Source organism: Siniperca chuatsi, linkage group LG2 (genome assembly GCF_020085105.1).
Source record: "Siniperca chuatsi isolate FFG_IHB_CAS linkage group LG2, ASM2008510v1, whole genome shotgun sequence".
NCBI classification, from domain to species: domain Eukaryota; kingdom Metazoa; phylum Chordata; class Actinopteri; order Centrarchiformes; family Sinipercidae; genus Siniperca; species Siniperca chuatsi.
Window position 1 is genome coordinate 30,005,065 of NC_058043.1, and position 17,756 is coordinate 30,022,820.

Here is a 17,756-nt window from a genome sequence, read left to right on the forward strand (position 1 = left end):
CTAACTTGACCGGAATGAGAACATGTTGAAACAGTGACACTGCCACATCTAGGCGAGGCAAAACGTGACACTGCCAGAGTGGACCGGCATGTGTATTACACACTTTGGCGTGATACTGGTTGGCTCTGGGAGAGTCACTCCCAGCTTATGAGAAAGCCTATTTCTGTAAGGTGCAGCTGGGACAGGAGATATGAGACTGAAGTGAGGTGAGGTTGATGTGTGAGGGTCAGGGCATCCAGACTGATGCCATTTTCTCACACATCTTAGATTGTGTGTGTCTATGCAGTATATCTGCCTGACCTGTCTGACCTGGAGGTGGTGTGTATGATAAGCCACTTTCCTTCCTCTCAGTGTCCTCACAACAAGACATTTGACCAAAACATTCCCACAACGTCATGAGAATAAACTCTCTGTACACAAGCTCTGCTTCGTCTGAATTCAATCAACCCTGGTTTGAAGGGGAACATTAACTGTGACAGTAACTGTACCAAAGGGACACTGTGGTGGCGATAATACGTAGCCTCTGTCTTGCTTGTATCTCACCTTCTAAGATATCTATGTTTAACCCAGATTCTCTACTTTCATCTTCTTCTCCTGGATGTTTCTTTGTAAACTCCATGTTCTTTCAGGCCACCTACTGCACACTTAAGAGGTGCTGTGTTTTTTTCTGCCAGGTACCTGGCCAAGCTGTCATCAGTGGGAAGCATCAGGGATGAGGAGACATGCGAGAGGTTACGAGGCCTCATCCAGAGACAGGTACACACCTGTCACACACTGTCTCTGTACTTGTTAGATCTTAATGCTGCATTCGACACCATTGACCATCACATCCTATTACAGAGACTGGAACAATTAATCTGCATAAACACTAGAACCGCCAACGGGTAAAATTTGCCCAATAGTAAATTTTGCTAAAGATGCTAACTGCCATCAGTCCAAAGAAACTAACTAATCATTTACACACACCGAAGGCACGGCCCTCAGGAGCAATTTAGGGTTCAGTGTCTTGTCCAAGGATACTTCTACAGGGCTGGGGGAAGCCGGGATCAAACCACCAACCTTCCGATTGGTGGACGACCCGCTCTACCACTAAGCCATAGCTGCCCCAAAGTTCTAGATTTTTTTCATTAGGTAAAAATCTACTTTAAATTTTGAAATTGATCTGAGTTGTTTCTTTTCAATAAATATTTTTGTATGCATAATTATTTGGATGCACGCCAGTCCGAAACAAACAAGCAGGAACAACACCTTAGATTCTTATTCTACATTATTATTATTATCATGTAGGCCTATAAAAACACTGTAATAGTCAATCATTTTTTCTAAATTGTATGCTGCATTTAAATTCAGACTGTGTTTAGAATATAACTACAACATCACGGTGTGGATGGCATCATCTTCACAGGTGCAGAAGAGTGCAGGAGAAAATTACCTGTATGGTGAAGGTGGAATGCAAAGTGCCTGAAGGGCTGGGATGCTGTTTGTGAGACATGCACACCCAAGGTGCTGAATATCTTGCCAAAGTGTGTCTGAGCAACACATTGCAGAAATAATCACAAATCAAATAATTTGCATTCTTACAGCGGGTAAATCTTACCTGTTGGCAGTTTTGGGTATACAGTGAATCCTGGTGGTTCTAGTGTTAAAGGAACTACACTAAACTGGTTTAAATCGTATCTATCAGATCGATCTCAGTTTGTACACATTAATGATGAATCCTCCAAGTACACCAAAGTTAGTCACGAAGTTCCGCAAGGTTCTGTGCTTGGACCAATTCTATTAACCTAATATATGCTTCCTTTAGGCAATGTTGGGATTTAGGTAGGGCAGGTTTGGTTATTATTTTTGGTTATATTTTTTATAATATTAATATAATTGTTAATATTATAAAAATTATTAATATAGATTAACAATTAAGGGGCACCACCTTGGAATCAGGGACCAATAGCCAAACGTGAAAACAGTCTCAAAAGTGGCTGTCAACCTAAAAATGTTGATAATTAAAGTATTATCTTACATTAATAATGGTGAATCCGAGCACTGACCATCGTAACCAGCTATTATCACAACAAGTATACACAATAATCACAGGCAACTGTTCTTTAAAGATACAATAGCATTTATTTAACCTCAGCACTGATTAACAATCAGTAACCTCAGCCAACAACCACTACAGTCTAATCTAAACACAATAAGCATACAACAATCAGCAAGCATATAAGATGTGTGTGACGGTGTAGTCCCTCATTCGTCCAGGAGTGTTCTATCGTAGAAAAGGTTTCAGTCATAGTCATCTGGACACTGTTTTCAGAATCAAGACGTTTCGGCTCCCATCCGGAAGTCATTCTCAATTGTGAAAAAATGGGACAGGAACTGTTCCCGTCCCGAAACGTCTTGATTCTGAAAACAGTGTCCAGATGACTACGACTGAAACCTTTTCTACGATAAGATGTGTGTGTTAACATGCAGCTTAGCCGGCTAAGCTACCACGTTATCTTGGCTGCTAAGATGTGTATAAGCATGTAAATGTATGTGCAAAGGTGTGTGGGTTAGTGGAGCGAGAGGAACGCACACAGAGTAAGGCACAAGAAGTCTCAAATGCCGTGGCAAAGCATAATAGCTGTCCCTTTATCACACAGTAATCCAGTAGCAGACTTTCGTCCAACGGCCGTGTTACTGGACCTTAGTCTAATAAAGCACAGTTAATAGCTCCCACAGTTAAAACGGCCCCACGGCATGGTAACGATACAAAATGAAACGTGCTAAATACAAAGAATAACACACAGCAATTCGGATGCAGCGGTCCGTCACTTTCCAAAATAAGCAAAGCACAATTCACAACAATGAAATAACACAGTTATAAAATCTATCTCTGCCCAGACACAAGCCTCTTACTTGAAATCGCTCTTGGCTAGCGATTGATGCATTTGTTTGGATTTGTCTGGTGGAGTTTCTCTCAAGCTCGGACACTGACGAAGCCAGGTCCAATGGCAAAACTGTTCCTTTCGGGGCAGCAAAGGAAGACAGCGGTTGACGTTGGTAGGGAGAGGGGCTCAGCGGCAATCTTGCTCTCCGTGAAGGGAATGGTCAGTCTGTGTCTCCTCCTTCTGCAGGTACGGGATTGTTGTGGTGAGTAAACAATCAGAATCCAAAAGTGTTCAGCAAAACAGTCTGTTTCTCGTCTATCATCTTTCTGTGGTAACGAGAGTTACCATGGAGAAAGATGTGATGCCCCTCCTATTTTAAACTGAGTTTACGGTGGAAAAGACAACGGGCAGTGTGGGGTGCCAGGCTTTATAGAGTTGGTGTCATCATAGCTGTGTGCTGGTATTTCATGTGCCGCGTTGCGCTTCCCATCCAGTACGAATCCAGTGTTTAGATTCAACTGAGATCTTGCTTTGGCTTCAAGCAAGATTTAGTCTCAATATTACATCTAGGTGTGAATTAATGGCTGTGTCGACTTGGCGCTTTTCTACTGTCTGTCAAGTCTCTTAGTGAAGGCTATGGCCTTTCCAGGTAGGCCTGTCTTTTGTCCCTTACACGTGGACCCTTTGGTCTGGAGGGTGGGGTTCTGATCACAGTCTTTAGAGCAACACTGAGGCCGGTTAGTTAGTCTTGGTCCATTGCAAGGACCTTAGTCTGTGGGATCGTTGCTGATCTGTGCATGGAAGCATGGCTGAACAAACAGCATCGACCAGTTTGACCTACAGCTTCTTAATGTATTTGTACATTACGTGTGCAACAATTGCCGTAATGATCCAGCCACTAACGAGGAGCCTGAGGGCAATTACACTTATTGGGTGTTCCTGATAAGGTGCCGATGGTGTGATTAGCAAATGTGGTTGTGAGCTCAATTGGTTTGAGACTGAACTGCACCCATTTGGTTCCTTCAGCTCTTGCTCTTGAAGGGAGTCGTCAATCGTGATGTTATGACCTCTGAATGCGTCCATAATCTCAATCTCCGCGTCATACCTGTCGGAGTTGAGGTGATGGAGGACAATATCATCGCTATGTACAGTGGCTCCTTGCGGAACCATTAGGAACACCATCTGGTTTGGCAGGGTTAGCTTAGTAACTGTATCATGGCGATAATAAGACATCAGCAATTCGAGTAGTGTGCCAACTAGCCATCAGTTTCCAGCTAGCTCTACTCTTGTGTCTATCCCTTCATCCCTAATGGACATGTTACCATGGCACTTTTGTTTAGGAGACTCAGCTCTCAAACAGCAGCGGTAACTAGTTACAACTCTAATGAAAGGGTTGCTTGGGCACACCCAGTGGATGTCTTTGGTCTTAGTGCTGAGAGGATCGATAGAAAAATACTGACCCAATTGCTTAAACTGCGATGAGCACACCACCCAGGAACTGTTTTGGGTGGTTCCTGCTACTGAGGTCCTTTTCAGTGACCAAGAACTTCTGTAGTTGTTCGTGGAAATGGACTGTTGTTTGTTTGGCTCGCTCCACCATGTCATGGGCTCGGAGGCACGTACTGATGAGCTGTGTACACCGTCACGATGCTGATGTCCTCTGGTTGATACAAGAGGTGCAGCGGTAGAGTCATTTCCCTTCCCGTCATCATCTCAAAGAGTGTGACTCCTGTGGGAGTTATACATCCCAGTCCTTGCCATTGCTGTGCACAAACTTCTTGAGCATGTGTATGATGGTGCAGTTGGTATGCTCGACTTGACCAGATGACTGAGGGTGATACGGGATGTGGAATATTACTTCCACTAACATGTCACATAAGTTGGTCAAGACGCTGGAGGTGAAATGGGTGCCTCAGTGTGCAGTTGTCATAGCCGTGTAGTTAGGTGCTGGGAGCCACTCAACCCATTTTTAAAATGTGTACGTGATGGTGAGGAAGTACTTGTTACCTTGCGAGGATTCTGGGACTGGTCCAACCCAGTTGATTTGAAGATGTGACCAGGGGAATATGACCCCCCCTTCTCTGGAGTGGGGCATGGTCCAGTGGTCGTGATGGCTGGAACTGGCAACAGACCAGGCATTCTTGGACATAGGAGTTGGTGTCGCAGGCCATTGTTTTAGCGCTGGCGGCTCCCAACATGGGAATTGTGTGTATGCGCCAACATGACCCCCCTATGGTTTGTTGGGACCACCCACCGGGTTGGTCCTTTACCATTAAATGTAAAGACTAGCAGATCTTTTTCTAACCTGAAATGCGTCTGGTCAAGGTGGAGAACTCGCAGCTCAGTTGACTCGGTTGATGGGTCCTGTGGGACCCCTGGCAGTGGAGTGTTCAACACCAGCTGGCGGATGGCTCAAATAGCTTGAGCAGTGGAAGGATTCCAGTCTCCCTGGACCTTGCTGAGCAGATCCTTAAGTCGTCATTGCCAGGTTTACGACCCCGGTACAGGGTCAGATCTGAGGGTTTTCCCGTGCCTCCCTTGCCTACCTGCGGGTGATGGTATTTACCGTGCAACTCTGGGAAATCGGAAACCACTCATCTCGGAACTCCCAGGGTGTACCCTGTTCAGGACCCAGTTTAGCTGGGTGGTCTGCCTTGTGGGGGCCGGAGTTTTGTAGTAGTTGTATAGTTGGAGTCTGAACAAATCATCGATGATAACTTTCTGGCCCCCAAAATAGCTGCAGAAGTGTTCCACAGCCCAGACGGTGGTGAGAAGAGCTTTTTCACAGTCTGAGAACTTAATCTCAATACTGCTCAGAGGTTGGATTGCATAGGCGATGACCCACTTGTTTGTGTCATGCTTTTGTGCCAAGGCAGCACTGAGGCAGTGGGAAGAGCCTCTAGGTGGAACTCCTTGTCTTTGCCTTGTAAGCCAGGCAGGGGGCAGAGCAGAGTTTTTCCTTCATTCAGCAGAAGCGCTCTTGCGGTTCTCTCCACAAAAAGGGCTTATCCTTACGTAGGACTTCGTTGAGTGGTCTGGCTATCTCCTATTCTTCAATGAACTGTCGAGGGTAGTTACACACACCAGGAAGCTTCGGAGTCCTGAATGGCTCGAATCCTCCCAGTCTGGGGTTCGATGCCATCAGCTGGATCGACTTGTAAGCAGCCAATGGGATCTTGTACTGGGGCCCGCCAATGTTTGGGTCAGTGGGAATGTGGACCAAGGATGGATGTAGTGACTCTGCAGAAAGAAGGCAATGGCTCTGCTGTGCGAAAGCGGAAGGAAGTATGTGTTGGCAGATCTTGTCATACCATTCTTGGCTGACGGCTGACTTTTCAGACCAGATAACCAACAGCACATCTTGAGTGGCGACACCATTGAGGTGCACTCCACCAACCCCTAGAGGGGTGTAAAAGTCTGAGTGTGTGTTTCTCAAGGAGCACAGGAAGGACTCATGGTGGTAAAAGGGCTTCAGACGTTCAGTCTGCAGTTGTGGCACACTCATGGGTGCTAGAAAAGGCATGATCATCAGCAGGGGTTCTCTGGATTCTTGGGTGAGAGCAACTTCTCTGTCTAAGGTGGCCCGACTGCCTGAGGAACTAAGGGGCTTGGGAGATGTAACCTGAGCACAAATGTGTCCCTTGTGGCAGTCAATGAGTGGGGACAGTCAGTCCAAGAAGCCCTGACCAATGAGTAGCGGTTCTGAGTCCAAGATGCAGATATAAATGGGTTCACCAGTGTCATCTCCTGGAGGGTGATGCGCACTTTGTGATGGGTGACTTGTCCTGTGTGTAACCAGTAATGTAATATAATATTACCACTACCATTATATTATTATTATTTAAAGAATTCGATGTGGAATTTGCATTGTGCTACTGTATGCTATCTTACCTCCTGCTCTCTTGCTCTCTCTCTCTCTCTCTCTCTCTCAACCCAACCGGCAGCGGCAGATGGCCGCCCACCCTGAGTCTGGTTCCGCTCAAGGTTTCTGCCTCTTAAAAGGAAATTATTCCTTGCCACTGTCACCAAAGTGCTTGCTCTTGGTGGGATTTGGTGGGTCTAATATTATTATTATTTATAATATTATAAAGAGTTTGGTCTATAGTAATAACTAATGACTAAAAAATCCTAACTCTGTGTACACAACATCACAACTGTTGCTACACAATGAACACAAACTAGATGCACAGTTACAAATACACCTCATTGGGACTAATCCAGTGCCTTCTTCAGTAAGTAGAAGCATCTGTGTTCAGTCCCACTGTTCAGTCATGGCTGTGGTCTTTAGTGCTTTGGAAATTATGTAAAAGATTTAAAGGTCTATATTTAAAGGTCCTAAATTTTTACATTTTTTAACTGAATCATCAATCAATCAATCAAGTTTATTTGTGTATAAGATATAATCACAGTGAAATATAATCCCACCAGTTACTTCAATTTGTGCATAAAAAAAGTTTAAATAGAATATGAATAGTAATAAATATATGTGTATGATGGGGGGATCCATTTAGGATCCTAGTGGCCTGAGGTTCGAAGCTTTTCCTGAGCCGCACAGTGGTGGACCGGTCTTCCCGAAAAGGCCGTTATCTGGGTAGTTGGGATCATTCTCCTAGCTTTATTCTTGCAGCACCTGGTGTAAATATCCTTTAGACAGGGTTGAGCACCGGCTATTGTATGTTCAGCCCAACAAACCACTCTTTGCAGGGCATTATCAAAGTTTTGAAAGCATCAACCAATGAAACCACGTTGTTTATTTTGGAAACACTAGTCCCTTGGGCTAATTATTTTCAGTTCTTACAGAAAATTACAAAAAAGGTTTTGCACACCTAAATCAATTAGATTAGAAACTGAATGAAAGGAACAGTGTTAAATTTTAGCACAGGGGGAAGAAAATGCACACAGACGTTTTAGGCCTTCTTCAGTGTGCAATACTCAGTACTTCAGTTTCATGGTTGAGTCCTTTTAACTCTTCACCAACAATGAGTGTCAATCAACTTATTACCAACAGTAAGTAAGTACCACTAAGTGGCTACCTGTATTCAGAGGCACCCTCAGACCTGCCTCACTATAAATCAGGGCCCTTCCCATCATGAAGTCCCATAAGTCTATCAATCAAAAACATACTATACATGCATTCACAAAACTATATACAGATTATACAAGCAAACAGATATTGACATATATTAAAGTAATCCACATGAGCAATTATTAAACAATTTCCAACCAATATGAACAAACCAGCAAACCAGCAACGGGAAATCAGAGACCACATCTTTACAGAGACCTGATTCCTCCACAGCATCCGAGATCAAGCTATTGCACTCGACGGGTGGACCATGTTCCATGCCGACAGAACGTAAGACGAGGGGAGGCAGACTCTGTGTTTACATCAATGCTTGGTGTTCAAACATAGTCGAAGTTGATGGACAATATTCCCTAGATGTTGAATTTTTTTATGTTAAGATGCCAACCATATTATCTATATATTATTACCAGAGGATTCACCAGTGTTTTTGTTGCTGCTTTTTATATTACCCAAGTTAAATTCATAAAATGCACTACAGGAACTGTATGAGGTCATCAGCAGTCACATGTCAAAAAAACGGATGGTATTTTTATTTTAGCTGGCAATTTTAAGCAAACAGACCGCAGAACTGTTTTACCTAAATTCCACCTACATTTCCACACCCCCACCAGGGGAAACAATACCCTGGATCATGTTAACACGAACATTCCTGGCAGCTGCAAAGCCCTCCCCCGCCCCCACTTTGGATAATCAGACCACATTTTTCTGCATCTCCTGCCTACGTACTCCGAGATTAAAAGGGTCAAACCATCAGAATAAACAGTTAAAGTGTGGACAGATGAAGCTACAGCAGCTCTACAGGACTGTTTTGAGTGACTGGCACATGTTCAGAGATGCTGCCTCCCAGGAGAGCCACATCAGTCTTAGAACATACCAGTATATATCCGTGACATCATACATCAGTAAATGTGCTGATGATGTGGTGATCACAAAAACAATCCTTCCCCAATCAGAAACCCTGGATGAATGGAGAGGTCCAAAAAGCTGCCTTTCGGTCAAGCGACAAGGAAGCATAAAACACAACCACAGACTGTTCAAGGCGGGATTGTTGCACCGTTATTCCGTCTTCCCGATCTGTATAAAACGCACAAACATGGAATGGGGGGGCATTGTTGTTCCGCCTTTGAGCAGGCAGCAGGGGTAGTAACAGAGCTGAATCGACGTCTGTGTAAATGAGGGGAGTTGAGCTTAACACGTTTTATGCTTGCTTTGATCTTCTCAACAAAGAGTCAGCTGTAAAGTCTACCCCGCCTCCAGAGGACCAGCTACTGTCAGTATCCACAGCAGATGTGAGACGAACCCTGGTGAGAGTAAATGTGAATAAAGTTGCTCGGCCTGATAATATCTCTGGCCATGTACTAAGAACATGTACCAGCTACTCGATGTCATTAATGACATTTTTAACATATCACTGTCACAGCAGAGTGTTCCAACCTACTTAAAGACAGCCACCATTGTTCTTGTACCTAAAGTCTGCAGTGTTTAGTCTTAACAACTACTGCCCTGTGGCACACCCCCATTCTGATTAAGTGCTTTGAGAAACTGATTCTGCAGCACATAAAAGACAATATCCCAGCCAGCCTGGACCCTCACCAGTGTGCATTGAGAGCCAACAGATCCACAGAGGATGCCATCTCCACTGCCCTCCACTCAGTCTTCACACACCTTTAAAATAACAACCCCTACATCAGAATGCTGTTTGTTGATGTCAGCTCAGCATTCAACATAATCACACCCATGAAACTGATTGGCAAACTTAGCACTCTGGGCTTGAGTACCACACTCTGCAACTGTATATTGGACTTCCTCAAAAACAGACACCAGACAGTTTGGATTGACGGTCACACCTTTCCACTTTAGTGCTGAACACCGGAGACCCTCCAGGGCTGTGTGCTCAGCCCCCTCTTGTTCACTCTGTACACCCACGACTGCAACCCCCGACATGGAGAGAACTCTGTTGTGAAGTTTGCAGATGACACTAAAATCATTGGCCGGATTAAAAACAATGATGAGACTTCATGTTGCGAGGAAATTAACAGTCTTGCAGGATGGTGCACAGAGAACAACTTACTGCTCAATGTCAGCAAAACCAAGGGGCTGATCATTGATTTTTGGGAAAAGGAGTTAAATACACACCCCTGTCTACATCAGTGGAGCTGAGGTGGAGCAGGTGAACAGTTTTAGGTTCCTGGGAATCAGCATCAGAGAGAATCTGTCACGGTCATCACACATCTCCACCCTGGTAAAGAAAGCTCAGAAACTGTTGTATTTCTTAAGGAAACTTAAAAATTCCTGTGCCAAGTTCATGATAACTTTTACAGAGGAGCAATAGAAAGCATCCTGACTGGAAAGATTACAAACTGGCATCAGATGTGCACAGCCCAGGACAGGAGTGCTCTGCCCTGTGCGGTTAAAACTGACCAGAACATAATTTGTACCCATCTACCGGGCATATCGGCAAGGTGAGGTGCCTGCACAGAGCCCATAGGATACTAAAAGACAATACCCACCCCAGCCACATCCTGTTCATCCTACTGCCGTCTGGCAAGTGATACAGAAGAATCCACTGCCGTACCACCAGACTACAGAGCAGTTTCTTTCCTCAGGCTGTGAGACTCCTCAACTCCACCTCATCCTCCGCACTCCACCATAAATAAATGACATGGAACTTTCTGTTATGCTGGTTTTGCACATTACCATACCAATACCATTTGTACTACCCTCATTCCCACTAAAACCAAAGTCTTTCTTTTTGCACTCTAATTTAAAATACTCATACTACACTGTGATATTGCACATACTGTACATGTACATCTGCGTGTATATGTGTATAGGTATAATATATGTATATAAGTAATTGTATATATTGTTTTTATTTTATTTTTATTCTATTCTAATTTTAAATATTTGTATATATGTTCTGTGTGTGTGTAGCGTGACGGGGCTACAATTGTGCATCCCTGTATTGTAAAATAACACATAAATGAACCTTGATCCTTAAACAACTAACAAAACTAAACTAAAATTTGACATTGATAGCTGAATAAAATGACTTAGGTGTGGGAACCCTTTCTAGCAGCATGGCCTTAGGGAGGGTAAAGTCAGTCTGTCGGCCCACCAGTTTAGTCCTGACTGAAATATATAACTTCTGGATGTATTACCATGGAATTTTGTAGAATTATAAATCCTCTCCTCCTCACTTTCACTTTCTCTCCATTTTTTTTTTTGGTTGTTGCTTTATGTCTTTTTTGCTGTAGGACCTAATTTATTATAAAATATGTTGAACATCACAACTTTTGCGGTGATAGGGACACAAAATTAGGGTGAAAACTATCATACTCCTTTTAAAAAATTGTGGTATTTTGCAGCAAAAATCAGCTGTTGTTGTGAGATGAAGTTCACAGTTTTCTCTCATTTATTTACAGGAAGGTACCACAGTTGATTTGATGAATAATGAAAGAATAAATACTGGTGAATCTTTTTTCTCTAGGACAAATATATGTTAAATGTGAACATTAAGTATTTTGTTAGTACGTGTACTGTGTTATTGGCTAACGTAGCTCTTGTGTGTCCCTGCTCCAGGTTCAAATCTGTAAGCGCAGTGTGGAGGTGATGGATGCGGTGCGTCGTGGAGCCCAGCTGGCTATAGACGAGTGTCAGTTCCAGTTTCGCAACCGTCGATGGAACTGCTCCACTCTGGAGACGATGCCTGTGTTTGGCAAAGTGGTCACCCAGGGTAAGATTATACACTGTAGCGATTCCTGTCACTAACTGCCTGCAAGCATCTGGACACAGAAGAGAAACGGATATGACAGACAGCACTAAAGCTGACTGCACTAAAAACAAGTTTTCTACCTGCATACATTTAAATATATTTGACATCACTTCAAAACTGTTTCCAAAGCTGATGTGATGTGGATAATTTCATGCCACTTTAAAATACATTTTTTAGCTAGTTTCCATTTGTATTGGCTTAACCAGCTCATCTGCATGTCTTCCCTTGGACTGCAATACACTCTTTATCTTTATATAGACTGTTATTTTGCCATTCAGAATGAGAAGGCCTTTTCAGTTACATAACGAAACAATGTGAATGTGTGTGTCTGTATTTGTCTGTGTGTCTTTTAGGCACTCGTGAGGCAGCCTTTGTGTATGCCATCTCAGCAGCCAGTGTGGCGTTTGCGGTCACAAGGGCCTGCAGCAGTGGAGAGCTGGAAAAATGTGGCTGTGACCACAATGTACATGGAGTCAGTCCAGAGGGTAGGTCTCTATCTCTCTTTCATACACACACACACACACACAACACACAGATGCAAAGAAAACAAACAGAAGGACCAACTGATCCAGTACATTTTAATGCAATCATTTTAAAGAGTAAATAATGTGACATTTTAGTATTTAATTATTTTATTTTGAAAAGACCAGACAGATATAATTGGTATCATATTAACTATGCCATCTTATTCCATGTTGTGTATAGCCAATTTTTTTTACATTATCAATACCATGTCACGCATTACTACAATAAACCATCAATACAGAAATACTGAAAAGTGGCTGCAAAATAGCATTCAAGTGTAGTGTTTGTGCAATGTTTCAAGGACAATGGCACTGCCATACACATAAACACTTCCTGTCTCTATCTTAATATCATGTCATAGGGTTCCAGTGGTCGGGCTGCAGTGATAACATTGCATATGGAGTGGCCTTTTCTCAGTCCTTTGTGGATGTGAGGGAGAGGAGTAAAGGCCAGTCGTCCAGTCGGGCTCTCATGAACCTGCATAACAATGAGGCTGGCCGGAAGGTAACTCACTGCCATTGACATGAAATGTCATTTAGCTCTTATGTAGAGCACTACACTTCTTTTAGGATGGAGCCCCCAAAATGTCACGGTGGAAATAAGTTTTGCGTTCCTTCGCGATAAGTTTTGCGATACCTTGCAATATTTTTGCATTACCTCACAAATAAATGTTTTGTTCCCTTGCATCAAGTTACTAGCAATATTTTTTTACTCCCCCTGATCCATAGGGTGAGTTAGTGGGTTGGTCCAGTCCAGTTTAGGGAAACACTCTGCAGATACTACAGAAAGGTGAGATGATGTGATACTTTAGATGATGCATTTATTGCTCATTACTCCTTTTGAAAAGCAGAGCTCCGACAGTATATAGCCGCTGGCTGTGACCACAGCTGCAGCTGGCTGTGCTGGTTGAAGCTGTGGCTGTGGATATGGTTATTGTTCAGACTACAGTTGCATTTGTGGTTGAATCTATGATGCTATGGACATGGCTACAATATCTATACTTAGACTACTATTTACTGCTCCTATTAACATTAACCACGAAAGCATTGTTAAGCCACACAGGGTTTGAACCTGCGGTGCTTCTATGATATGACAGATGTGTTACCAACACACCAAAGGGGTTCAGGAATACAGTACAGCTTCAATACAATGCTCAGCCAGCACAACCACTGCACACATAAAACCTGTATGTAGTTAGTGTTACACCCATTATATACTAATGTTCCATCCCATGATTATAGTCCTAATCACAGGTACAGCCTGTCACAATCAGCCTCGGCAGCAGTCAGTGAGAGAGCTAGGTTAACTGGCTCTGCTAGTTATCCATCTAGCTGCGATGGTACAGACTTGCGCCTGAGCCAGCTACAGCTGAGGGTGCGCCCACTTGCACTGTGATCACAACCAGTGATGGTCTATTATATAATAATTAATACTATATCATAATACAGCTTAGTTTATCTCTATGGATCAGAAGAAATGCAAAAGGTATTGCGAGGGAATGCAAAATATTGCAAAGGAACCAAGCAGCAACCTCTGGGGCTGAAAAATGAAGCCAATGCAGAACTGCAGTTCCTCGAATGGCCACTTGAGGCTGGCTCCAAAAGCGATTCAATCCCCATTGTTAAAATGCTCAACTTTACAGCAGAAATAAATATGTTTACAGCCTGGTACAAAAAACTATTTTGGTCTCTATAACTAATTTCCCTATTCATGACACTTGTGCGGGAGGTGAGTTTTTATATCACTCACCCGGTTAAATTATATTAAGGCTTAAAGTTATGCATAATTAAGGACTTTGAGTGACAGGTGGGTGCCCCACCTCTTTGCCCATTTTTGGATTAGCCAGAGTCAGGGACTGTCAAGATGGCGACAGCCGGAGCCACCGACTTTGAGCTTCACAATGGCTCTTCAGAAACCTATGGATGACGTCACGGACACTACGTCCATTTTTTATAAAGTTTATGGAAGAAACGCAAAACTTAATGTGAGGGAATGCAAAATTTATTACTAAATAACGCAAAACTTATTGCAAGATAACGCGAAAGAATTTCAGAAAGAAAGGCCCACCATGACCTTTCGGGGGCTCCATATTTTAGTGTCTGAGGAAGATGTTTTCTAAAGTTGAGAAAAGCTTTTGGAAATTAGCTTAGTTTATTAAAAAGGATGACGACATAAGTTGCTGCGTGCTGATATACGAAGCTGGCATTTTACAACAACAGCAACAATGACAAGAAAACTGATATTGAGCTGTTTAAGTCTTTTGGAAAAAGCCAAGTCAAGTTTCAAGTTATTTGAGAAAAGTGCAAGTCAAGTATCAATTCATTCAAGACAAGTCCAAGTCAATCCTCAAGTCAATGGAGACAAGTGAAGGTCAAATCTCAAGTTACTGAGACAAGTCCAAGTCAAGTCTCAAGTAATAAGAGAAGTCCAAGCCAAGTCTCAATTCATGCAAGCTAAATCCAATATAAGTTTCAAGTTCTTTGAGACAAGCCAAGTCAGACTCAGGTCTGAAATACAGTATGTTAAGTCTCACAGCAGTCAAAATCAAATACCAATCCTTAATTTTCGTGACTCAAATCTGACTTCAGTCCAAGTCTACAGCTCTGGTAGCAGTAGAAAATGTTATTGTAGTTGTTACTATAAGCACAAACAGACAGTGTTTGAGAGATGGATGCTGATATCCACAGAAACTAGACTTTATGGATAATATCGTCCATATTATCGGTCGTCACATTATTTCAAGTTATGTCTGCTAACCAAAGGTTTTTTGGCATCTCTTCAGGCCATCCTGTCCCACATGCGTGTGGAGTGCAAATGTCATGGTGTGTCAGGCTCCTGTGAGGTAAAGACCTGCTGGAAAGCCATGCCACCCTTCCGCAAGGTTGGCAACATCATCAAGGAGAAGTTTGACGGTGCCACAGAGGTGGAGCAGCACAAGGTGGGCACCACCAAAGTCCTGGTGCCTCGAAACTCCCAGTTCAAACCTCACACAGACGAAGATCTGGTCTACCTTGACCCCAGTCCAGATTTCTGTGACTATGACCCGCGCACGCCGGGTATGCTGGGCACGGTGGGCCGCCAGTGTAACAGAACCTCAAAGGCCATCGAAGGCTGTGAGCTGATGTGCTGTGGCCGTGGCTTCCAGACACAGGAGGTGGAGGTGGTGGACAGGTGCAGCTGTAAGTTCCACTGGTGCTGTTATGTCAAATGCAAACAGTGCCGCAAAATGGTGGAGATGCACACGTGCCGGTGATGGAAGTGGAGGGCACAGAGGGCACTGCTGATGAACAAAACAAACGCTCCACACTCCTGCTCAATTACCAAGGCCAGAGGGAGAAAGGAGGATTTATAAAGCTCCCTCTTCTCCTGCTTGAAACCACCCCACCCTCCAACTACTGGTCAATGGAAACAGACTGAGTGGCTGAGAGGTCAAATGTCATCCTTTTCATTTTATGCCACCATAATGGATATCAGTAGATTATGCATGGGATTTCCTACAAAGCTACAGAGATAGGTTGTTTCTTCTCAAGTAGAGAGTATCTTTCACTTTGTCTCACTCCCTCATTCTCATATTTGCTTTGTCGTTGATGCTTCTTCTTTTTGTAATGTTTAACTTATTTGTTGAGACTGAGGATATTGACGGGGGTGGACCTAGAAAGAGGGGACAGATGAGTGAAGGTAATAAGGGACAAACTGGACCCATGGGTGGACAGATGGGTGGGTGGGGTCAAGAGGAGGGTTGTTTGCCCTCTGTCCTTGCGGCTGCTTCTTCGGGGGCTCACTTGGAGTGCTGGATGTCAAAAAGGGAGACGCCAAGTCTGTCAGAGGACTGACATGAACAACAAAAAGGAACGCGTCACAGACAGACTTTCTGTGATTTGCTTCCTGTGTACGTGGCTGTCATGTGCTGAGGTTCAGTTGCTGTTAAGTCATTTATTTTGCCCCCTGCAATGCGCTGATGCTGCTCCACTCACACACACTCACTCTCTTTCTGTCAGAGGGAGAATGATGATGGACAGGTGAAAGCCACTGTCAGTTCCTTCCCGTCTTTTCTGTGGATCTGTAGCACTGGCAGGTGATGGGCATGAGACACAAAAAACACACACATACCCAGCAAACATTGATCCAGAACAACACCTGTATTCATCCTCAGCTGTTACCTGCAATGGAAAATCAGAAACCTTAGATCAAAACAGTTTCCAGATCAGATTTAAAATGATTTGTTACCATTTCAGAACATCACATTATGAAAATAGTGTGTGCTCATTTCAATTGATGTTGATCTTAGCCTCACGTCGCCATCTGCTATGCTAATTGGCTCAATGCAAACACATGTAAACATGCAGAGACCAGCATGCACCAGTAAACACAAACAATGCAACACAAAGGGGTCTGCCAGAGGGTTGCCGAGCATGTTCACCATGCATGATGACTGAAGCACTTTCTCTCCAAGCGCACATAGAGCCCTCGCCCCACAGCAATAAACATCTGACCACATATTAAATTTTCCCCGTTCTCTCACACACACACACACACACACACACACACACACACACACACAGATTGACAGTTTCCCATGCCACTGTCAGGACTCTATTGTCTTGTACCACCTTTCCTGTAAGGTTTCCTATAATAACGTGCTATCATTATAGAGACATACTGTAGACCTGTAAAGACTTATACACTGAAGAAGACTATACTGCCTATGAATGTATGTTAATACAGAATATATGCTTTGTCAAAAATTACTGTTGTCACTTCTTTTAAAAGAAGCTACGTGTGTGTGTGTTTGTGTATGTGTGAGAGAGAGAGAATGCCACAAAAACAATGTTTCCCAGAATGAAAAGAATAAACATGGGAGGATAGAAAGATGGAAAGTGAAAGGGAGCAGATCCTATTCCACCACTGAGCCCTGAGACATACACACACACACACACAGCCCTGCTGACAGACATTCACATATTTCAATAAAATCATCCATTTCCCTTGTCTTTCAGCTGCGTTATTATGTGGCCAGTTGCACCGTGCAGCATTTTGTATGTGTGCGCCATTTGCATGAGGTACATTACACCCCTGTAACCCTGCACCCCTGACACCTATAAATATAAGTTTATGTGCCATATATTACTGCATACAGTATTTCAATCAGAGATAGATGGATGTGTTTCCTGCGGTGCTGGGAACCTGGTAGTCTAGATTTGGAAAGAACCAGAGCAGCCACTCAGGTTTCTGCAACCGCCTAATTGGGTTTGGGCTGAAGAGGGAACAGAGGCAGGAACACCGGGCTAGAACACGGATTACAGTGAAATGCAGACCACATGGCACAAGCTTTTTCCCTCCTTCTGTCTCTATCAATATCATACTGCCCCCTGCTCCAGCTTTCTCGCTCTTTCTCCTGCAATATCTTTGACTTAAACTGGTTCCAGTCCGCTCCCCCTCTGCGGAAAGTGTAACCCTAACCACTCTTGGTCTGTTCTCGATGTGGATCTGTCCTTCATTAAGC

At 43.6% G+C, this 17,756-nt stretch overlaps 1 protein-coding gene across 3 annotated transcripts in view; it reads left to right on the top strand.

The window, feature by feature from the left end:
* wnt4 (wingless-type MMTV integration site family, member 4) overlaps positions 1-17,242 on the top strand; it is a 37,493-nt gene extending 20,251 nt beyond the window's left edge. Inside the window, exons 2-7 of one of the 3 annotated variants that reach the window (XM_044223111.1) lie at positions 675-756; positions 11,379-11,424; positions 11,536-11,689; positions 12,082-12,213; positions 12,615-12,757; positions 15,036-17,242. In XM_044223111.1, the coding sequence (XP_044079046.1) occupies positions 11,566-11,689; positions 12,082-12,213; positions 12,615-12,757; positions 15,036-15,506 (870 nt within the window). In that variant the 5' untranslated portion in view covers positions 675-756; positions 11,379-11,424; positions 11,536-11,565 and the 3' untranslated portion in view covers positions 15,507-17,242. The remainder of the gene's footprint in view (positions 1-674; positions 757-11,378; positions 11,425-11,535; positions 11,690-12,081; positions 12,214-12,614; positions 12,758-15,035) is intronic. The other 2 variants (XM_044223104.1, XM_044223118.1) reach the window with 2 other exon arrangements.
* Positions 17,243-17,756: the final 514 nt, after the last annotated feature.